A 9,752-nucleotide genomic window follows, 5' to 3' on the forward strand; every position below is an offset into this window, starting at 1 on the left:
TTTTTTTTTTTTAAGCTGTACATATTTGGTGGAAGGAATGAAGAAATTGATTTCAATGACATCATGGCCATGAGGCTTATAAACCCATCTGACAGACAACCCAGTGAGTTGCTCATTGTAAAAAAATCATTTCATGGGACAATAGAAATACTCATAAATCAATATTATATTATAATTACTTCCCCAGGTTAACTTTTTAAGGCAACAAATATTCTGTAACTTGGGTATGAATGACATTGAGTTTGAATTAGAAAGTCATTACAATGTGTACAATTATTTGATGCTTATAATTGACTATTTTTTCCTTCACTATAGTAATGAAGGACATCCTATTAGAATGTGGAATTCAAGGAATAAGCAATGGGTATGTACTTTGGAGATTGGTAGTCTGTGATGCAAAGGTGAGTCAGTATAATTAGGTAGCATGTATTGACATGTGGAAGAGCTGGAGCATAAACCCTGCTTATTTAGTCTGGTTATAAGGAATCAAGATAACTATTAAACCAACCAGAATAGGACTGCTACTGATCTGAATATATTGCTTAATTTTTCATTTAATTCTCATAACTCATTTTCCTGTCTATCTGACTTTCCTTAAAGAATAATGTAGCCTACATTGCAATCATCTGCAACCTAATAATTTAAAAAGGAATACCTTAAGTTTTTTGAAGGCATCAGAGACAGGAATGCACCTTGAAAGATTGTTGAGAACAGGGTTGGGATCTGTGGTCTGCAAAGCTTTTCCATTTGATTGATTTATTGAGCTCTTAATTGACTCTGCCAATAAGATCAGCTGTGATAGAATTTAGTCGATTGCTTCTGATTGATGAAACAGTTATCTACATGTGGTCAGGAAAGCCAGTTTTAAAGCATATTGATTAATTGGCCATTTTGAATTTTGCATTATTAAGACAGCTTAAGGTTTTCAGCACACAGTATGTGTTAAATAGGTTGATATTTTAATGGAATGTTTTATATTTTCTATGTGAATCTTTCACTAACTCGTATGTGTATGGCTAGATATAAAAGGTGAATCAGCCCAGAAAAGGCTGGATATATTATTTCCAAAAATGCCATTCTAATACATTTGTTGTGTATACAATATAGTTACTACTATTTACATTAAAAAAAATGCACAAAAATGTATTCTTACTTCTAAACAGCCTATTTTATAGGTCTGTTAATCATAATTTTTTAAATACAATCAAGTCATATTTCTTGCTATTGTGATATTTAGTTACTGTTATTTTTATTTTACAGATATACTCCAACAAAAATCCCAAAAGTAAAGTATCAATTAAGTGAGGTACAACCAGCAAGCTTCTCTGTTCCCCAGCAGATACCTGTAAGTCGTGATCAGTAATTCACGGTTATCTTTTTTTCTATATATTAAACAAAACAAGTGTTTCTATGTAGAATTGTGTTAACACAAACACCCTGTGATTTTCATTATGTTAGAATTTCATCTTTGTCATGTACTGAGGACTAGGGATGAGTGAGCGAGGTTTGTAAGTTCAATCTCGTGGCAAATCGGGCCTTTCTTAGGGAACATTTAAGCGAGATCAGCCTTGTATTTCGCCATGAGGTTGTGTTCCCGCCGAACAAATGAGGGAAAATGCAGGGGGAGGGAACAATGACTATTTCCGTCAGGAATGGCACGGCTGGGAGTGAATCATTTGCTCCCAGAATGCACAGCCAGGCCCAACAGCCCAATTAGGAGAGATCTGAGCACAGGCATATATACAGGGAAGGAGGGAGGGGTTAGTCACTCCATCTTTTGTTCTGTGTCAGAGAAAGAAGCAGGGGGAGAAGTGCATTGTCACAGGGACAGGTTAGGAGCCTTCTGTATATCTTGAAATATATAGATTGTGCAGTTTTTGATGCTACCTCTTGCTATCTAGCAAAAAAGGCAGAAACATATCTGTCCTACTCTCCAAAAAGAAACAGATATTTCAGTTTGATACTTTTTGCAATCTATCACAAAAGCCATTGTGCATTGTGACAGGGACAGGTTAGGAGCCTTCTGTATATCTTGAAATATATAGATTGTGCAGTTTTTGATGCTACCTCTTGCTATCAAAAAGAGGCAGAAACATTTCTGTCCTAATCTCCAAAAAAAAAAAAAAAAATAGATATTTAATTCTGATACCACTTGCTATCTATCAAAAAAGCCAGAAAAATATCTGTATTTCTCTAAAAAAAATACAGAAATTTTATTCTGATCCCTCTTGCTTTCAATCCAAAAACGGCCATGTGAATCCCAAAGAACACACAGATGAGTGGGCACAAGCAGGGGAACAGTCAGAGATGATGTGACCATGGGGGAGATGGAGCTGGAGCTGACGCATGTCACCCAGCAGACGCAGAGGCAGGCAAAGAAAAAGAGCAGCAAAGTGGTTGCATTCACCTCTGCAGTGTGGTCCTTTTTCATCTCCATTTACTCCTACACACCTCCTACTACACCTCCAACTGTCATTGCCACTACATCTCAGGAGGTTTGTGACAGCCAGACTTCAAGCTGCGAGGAAGTATCAGCTTCTGGCCGCAGGTTTTGTGGCGTCAGATTTGTTGCCGAAAGATGGGTACTCCAGTGAACCCTTCAGCTCCCCTAGCTCCCAGTCCCAGGGAGCATCAGGCTATGGGCCCAACCAACGAAAGAGTAATCGAACTCAATTCATGTCTAGCCAAACTATTGTCCTTGCAGCTACTGCTGTACAGCATTGTGAACTCTGCTCCTTTCCGTGACCTGATGCCTGTGCCGAGGGTCAGTGGAATATACCAAGCAGGCATTACTTCTCCCACACAGCTGTTTCCAGTTTACATGCACATGTAATGAGTAACCTCTCCCGGGCATTGGCATTCTTGGTGTCTAGTCAAATCCACGTCACCATGGACAGCTGGACAACCAGGCACTAAGTGGGACGCTACCAGTCCTTCACTTCTCACTGGGTGGCCTTGCATAGCTCAGTGGGGGGTAGTCTGCAAGAGGCATTGCAGCACCTGGTACCGCCGCTGGGGGGTGTGGTGAGATAGCATGGGCCACCCCAGTTCTCTTCCTCCTCCTCCTCCTTCATTCCTTCTACCGGCAAACGCTCTCCTTTGGACACTCCTCCTGAAAGACCAGCAGCGGAGGACACTGTGGTTAAACGGGCAAGCCACTACAGCTTCCTCAAGAACACGCGTTGCCAGGGAGTGCTGAAACTGGTTTTCTTTGGGGGATAAAGGTCACACCGCCAGAGAACTCTTGTCCCCTTTGCACAGAGAGGTTGAGGGTTGGCTGACGCCCTCCCGGCTCACAACAGGCAAAGTATTGTGTGACAACGGGGCCAACCTTGTGGCTGCGCTGCGCATGGTCCACATAACACATGTACCCTGCTTTGCGCACGTAGTGAACCTGGTGGTGCAGAAGTTCCTCTGCATGTACCCAGGACTGAAGGACTTACTGAGAAAGGCTCGCTCCATCTGCAGCTATGTACGCCGATCCCCTACTGCCGCTGCGGCGCTTAGCAAGATCCTGCGCCAACAGAGGCTTCAACCGCATAGACTGATTTCTGACACTGTGACTAGATGGAACTCCACCCTGGAGATGCTCCAGCATCTGTTTGAGCAAAAGCTAGCGATCCGCCATTACAAAAATGGTATTACACACTTCTGGGTGTCATTGACGATGCACTACACTCAGCTCTAGATGCCAGTTACAAATGCCATCCACGCTCCGTCTCAGGGCCCACCGCCTCCTCCTCCTGCTGCTGCTGCTGCCGCCTGTCAGTACTCCATTCACAAAATTGTATTACACACTTCTGGGTGGCATCGACGATGCACTACACCCAGTTCGAGATGCCAGTTACCAATGCGGTTCCAACTCTGTCTTAGGGTCTTCCGCCTCCTCCTCCTGCTGTTGCTGCTGCCTCCTGCCCTGTACTCCATTCACAAAAATTGTTTTACACACTTCTGGGTGTCATTGACGATGCACTACACCCAGCTCTAGATGACAATGCACTCCACACTCTGTCTCAGAGCCCACCACCTTCTCCTGATGCTGTTGCTGCTGCCGCAGGTCAGTACTCTATTTATTATAATTGTGTTACACACTTGTGGGTGTCATTGACGATGCACTACACCCAGCTCCAGATGCTAGTTACAAATGCGGTCCACGCTCCGTCTCAGGGCCCACCTCCCCCTCCTGATGCTGTTGCTGCTGCTGCCTGTCAGTACTCTATTCACTAGATTGTATAACACACTTCTGGGTGTCATTGACAATGCACTACACCCATCTCTAGATGCTCACTACAAATGCGGTCCACGCTCCGTCTCAGGGCCCACCGCCTCCTCCTGATGCTGTTGCTGCTGCCACTTGTCAGTACTCCATTCACTATAATTGTAGTACACACTTCTGGGTGTCATTGACGATGCACTACACCCAGCTCTAGATGTCAGTTACCAATGCGCTCCACTCTGCTTCTCAGGGCCCACCGCCTTCTTGTGCAGCTGTTGCTGCCACCTGCCAGTACTCCATTCTCCAAAATTGTACACTTCTGGGAGGCATTGATGATGCACTATACCCAGCTCTAGATGCCAGTTACCAATGCCGTCCACGCTAGTTCTCAGGACCCACCGCCTCCTCCTGCTGCTGTTGTTGCTGCCGCCTGTCAGTACTCCATTCACAAAAATTGTATTGAAAACTTCTGGGTGGCATCGACGATGCACTACACCCAGCTCGAGATGCCAGTTACCAATGCGGTCCCCACTCTGTCTTAGGGCTCTCTGCCTCCTCCTCTTGCTGTTGCTGCTGCCTCCTGTCAGTACTCCATTAATTAAAATTGTACACTTCTGGGTGGCAATGACAATGCACTACACCCAGCTCTCCATGACTCTTACCAATGCAGTCTCCCTGGAGATAGCTGACCAGAGGCCACACACTGTACTGCTTCCGCTGACCTATGCTCCGTCTCTTGTCCTCCATCCTTTTGCCTAATGTCACCACACTACTTGTCCACAACTTTATGGATGGCATTCCTAACACGTCATCCAGGTCATGATGCCAGCTAGCAATTTTTGTTATTAATATTATTATTTTGATTATTATTATTAATAAACAGGGGTGCGTACATTAAATATCAACGCATTTTCCTGCTGTTTTGACGACAGAGACTGTTGCTAGTGGGTTGACTTCACCCTTTCTCTATGTCCTAATGTTTGTGCTGCATGGATGCTGTCCATCACGCAAAAATCCTATTTGTCCGCTGTCACTTTGCCTGCCATTTTCTGGAAAACCACAAGGTCTTTTTTAACCTTTGTAATTTTTTTCCTTATTGCCACTGTTCTCTTACACTTACCTAGCAGATTTAGTGGTTCTAACATGTATGGGGGCTTTGCTAATAATGTTTAAAGTCGGCCCATTGGCTTTAATGTAATTCACAAAATCGATTTGTTGAAATTTCGCGAACCCACCGGAGATTCAAGGAAATTTTAGACTGTCAGAGGCCTTCTCGCTCATTCCTACTGATGACTTGCTTTTAGGTTTTGACATCTAGAACAGTTTAGCATGTATACTTTACTTTAAATGTTTTTTCTTATGAATTACTATTTACTGGGTACAGACAAATTCACAGTATTACAATATGTATTGTCACAAAAATAGGTTTTTAGCATGTTGTTCCTAATTAACAATTATAGGAAATGAACTCGCTACATTTATGAATAGATGATCAGTAGCAGCAAACCACCAAACAGCTCTGTAATGCTGGCACCACCTGTGCAGAACCACAGGATGTCAGTGTGTTGTAGGTCTTGAGAATAACTTGTTCTTTAGATTTAGATGTATTTGGAATTTTAACCTTTGTCCGTAGAAGAACCCATTTATGTTTAATAGCATATAGTAAAAAAACACACAATAGGATGCACAATCATTATACTAGCTGATACCCCAGCGTGGCCCGGGTATTTATTTATTGCAATCCTATATTATACAGGAAAACGAATCAAATAAAGCTATAGTGATTTTCTTGTCTACAGTGTTGTTTTATTTCTTTGCCTTTGATTGCACTCGGCCAATTGCCTTACATTTTCTCGAAGGCATTATTACAGGCCAGAAATTTGGAAAAGAGTCCAAAAAAAAGTATGTAAAATAAAACTGTACACTGTCACTGAGCAATACATATACACATACATACATAAATGCAAAAGTACCTCTGACATATTCCACAGCACTGTACAAAGATCAGCGGTGCACTCGCATGAGTCATATGTCTAGCAAGTTTGGTGGAAATGTCTTAATGCGTTTCCTAGTGATGACATACACACATGGATGGATCCAATTTTATATATATATATAGATTTATATAGTTCTGACATATACCATAGTGCTGTACAATGAAACACTGAGCTAGACCCATCAGTCTCTGTACAGGGGAGCTGACTCTCTATTGTCCCCCCACAGTCACACACTATTATTATACATTTATATACCTTTGACATATACCACAGCGCTGTACAGAGATTAGCGGTGTCATATGTCTAGCAAGTTTGGTTGAAATGTCTCTGTGTGTTTCCTAGTGATGCCATACACACATACATACATACATCCTAATATAGCTCTGACATATAGCAAAGCACTGTACAAAGGTGACTGGTGCACTCACATGAGTCTCAGTCATTTGTATGGCAAGTTTAGTTGAAATGTTTCCATGCATTTTCGAGTGATGGTGGAACATACATACACACATACATACATACATACATCCAGTTTATATATACATAGATAGAAAGATAGATATGGATGTTGGAATCTCTCAGTATGTTAAAGTAAGTTGATTGATATTTATATTTTTGTTCTGGTGACCATTATGACCGTTTTAAAAGTAAAATCAAAATTAGGAGTTGTAATTATAGCAAAAGGTGATTCCAGATTATCCAACTAAGACAAAGTTTCTGGTGACGGTCTAAAATGTGAATTCCCCTAAACCCATGTATAGGTTATACATACATTTAGGCGTTGAAAGATTTAATTTTGCCATTTACTTAATTTAACTTGCCGTAGACTTAATTTAATTTAACGGTAAACTTAATAGATGTGTGCCTTTAGTAACTACTAAACCATCCTATTGAGTGCGCATTTACCCATTTTCTGTTGGGTGTTGCAATAATGCACATTACCACAAGCACCTAAACACATGTACTAAATGGCAACTCAGATGCCTTAAGTTGCAGAGCATCACAGTGCACAGTAACATGCCACTATGCATTTTGGTGCATGCATGCCTGATTTTTTTTTTCTGCTATGGTGCATTATTAATCAGTATTGTGGATGTGCTATTGCAGCCTGCCAGGATGTCCCTAAATCCTGACAGGGACTTATGGACAATCCTGTATATAGCCCCTAACTTCTGGTATATGCCACAAAAATTCCCCTGGCAATATGAAGTTAAACCTCATATAACTGCAACCTAATTCTATCAAACATAGTAAAAGTATTTTAAAAGAATTAAATTTTAGAATTTAATTTAGGAAATATTGCAACTCAGGTAATACTGAAATGAATGTAGCTTTGGTTCCGTTTTAGTATAAACTGTATATGTTTATGAAAATTATATATTTTTTTTCTAACAGGAAGTTAAAGAAAGCAACTTCGTGCTTGTGCGTAGCCATGCAATAGAAAAAATAAAGTCAGCCTTTGCCTTACTAGATTCTGAATTCGAAAAATTTGATGTGTAAGTAATTTATATTAATAAGAAATTAATGCCATATAATGCCATTATTATACACACAGTCAGTGTTCAGCTTTCTTTTACAGAAGTTCGATGTGTGTATTACTTGAGCATACCAAGCTTCACATTTCAATTACAATATGGTGAAACTAATATTGTATAAAAAGTATACATGTGCACAGAAAATATTTGGTACATCTGGGTATGAGGATCATGTGATTTACCCTTCCTCTAATTTAAAAGCACAGGTCCTTGGTGTTAAGGCGGTCTCCTATTGATCCCAGATCAATTGTCCCTCTTTCTGATGACTTTTGTTTACAGCGCTGGGAGAGAACTCAACATAAGCAACACAATGTGTAGTTAGATCGCTCTCAAAACTTTTTATTGTTTGCACACAGTTTATATACCAGTTCAAAGGCATGATCAGTGCATTATTACATGACTACAGACAACTAGCAGACATGACAAATGTCCTTGTGGTTCTCTTAGACCAGAATGTTTTTGTCAAGGGAATCGATAAATGGACGAAGGGAGGAAAGGGAGAGTTTCAAGGCAAAAAGGGGGGAGCGGACGTTAGTTTACTGATAAGAGTACAACTAGTTTCAACATAATTCAATCATCTACAAAACATAACAAAAGCACAAAAATATTAAACTTCAAGACTCAGCAAAATTCCTCAGCTCCTTACACTTCCTTCTTTTTATCCTTTAGAAAATGATAACTACATGGCCTCATTCCTTTGTTACTTTGCATACAAATAGCTTCAGGTACTTGGACATACATAACTTGAGGAAGCTGAGTGATTCTCTGTAGTACTATCATCCTACAGTGGGGTATTTCAGAGGAGTTACAAGTCATACGGTAACATACATCTCCCTGGGTAATATATATAGTATGTGTAAATATCATAAATTTTCCACCGGGCTATCATAGGTTTTACAGTTGTTGCAAAAGTTATATGGTTTTTGAGATAAATGTATATCACTTTCAGTAACATCAGTGTGGTTGTAGATATTGCTAAAGACTCTAAGTGGTATGGTAACTGGAGTGGAGACAGCAATCAAACAAGATGTTAACATATCTTGAGTACTATCCATATCAGAAGCAAAAACTAGAGCCAATATATATTTCTTTGGCAAGACGTTCCCATATGTTACCTTGAAAGTCAGTCTAGTCACTATATTCAAATCCTCGCCAGTGCAAAGACTGGGTAGAGTCATTCTTTCTAGGCTATGGCTTGATTGGAGACAAATGAAGGGGAAATCTTTAGTGTGATAGTGGCAATTTGTTGTGACCCAAACAAGGCAGAATATGACCATCAGGACTCCAAAACTGCAGAAAAGCATCGGGGCTTGTACTTGTGGATCAAGAAACATCATCCTGGCTCTGGATCGGTGGTGCCTTCTTCACTCTTGAAGCATGTATCCACTGGTCAGCACGGCTGTTCTAGTGATGACTTGCATGTTGACCAGAGGTGGAAAGGGCGAATCCAAGGATTTGTGCTTGTGCAGAGCTTTAACCTACATTACGTCTCCGGGCTTGAATGAGTGCGTTGGTTGATCTGCAGGGAGAGGAAAAGAGAGAGAGATATCTCCGTAGTTGCTGTTCAGGTTTTCAATTAATCTAGCTACATATTGATCCTGAGTTTGTTGTAAGTCTCCCAGTAGTAAGATAGAGGGTTCTTTGGCCAAAGGGGTGGGGAATGGGCGTCCCAATAAATTTTCTAAAGGGTATAGCTTATTAACTGGATTGAGTGTCATTCTTTTTACTGCTAGTACAGCTGGTAGGTATTGGTCCCACTTGTGAAATGTCCCTCCAGTTTCTATCCTAAGTTTGTCTTTCAATGTCCTATTCATCCTTTCTCCTGCTCCAGCACTCTGGGGGTGATATGGGATGTGTAACTTCCATTCAATGTTCATCATTTTTTAAATATCCTGCGTGACTTTAGAAGTGAATGGAGTGCCATTGTCTAAGCTTGTTCTCACTGGGAATCCAAATCTATGGATAATCTCCTTGCATAGTATCTTAGCTACTGTCCTTGCATTT

General features: G+C 40.8%; 1 protein-coding gene across 1 annotated transcript in view; it reads left to right on the top strand.

The window, feature by feature from the left end:
* Nucleotides 1-9,752, top strand: part of LOC140333373 (kelch domain-containing protein 3-like) — a 37,530-nt gene that overhangs the window by 23,238 nt on the left and 4,540 nt on the right. The window contains exons 13-16 of the mRNA XM_072415023.1: nt 16-103; nt 316-364; nt 1,261-1,345; nt 7,609-7,709. Of these exons, the coding sequence (XP_072271124.1) occupies nt 16-103; nt 316-364; nt 1,261-1,345; nt 7,609-7,709 (323 nt within the window). The remainder of the gene's footprint in view (nt 1-15; nt 104-315; nt 365-1,260; nt 1,346-7,608; nt 7,710-9,752) is intronic.

The sequence above is a fragment of the Pyxicephalus adspersus genome, chromosome 6 (assembly GCF_032062135.1).
Source record: "Pyxicephalus adspersus chromosome 6, UCB_Pads_2.0, whole genome shotgun sequence".
NCBI lineage: Eukaryota > Metazoa > Chordata > Amphibia > Anura > Pyxicephalidae > Pyxicephalus > Pyxicephalus adspersus.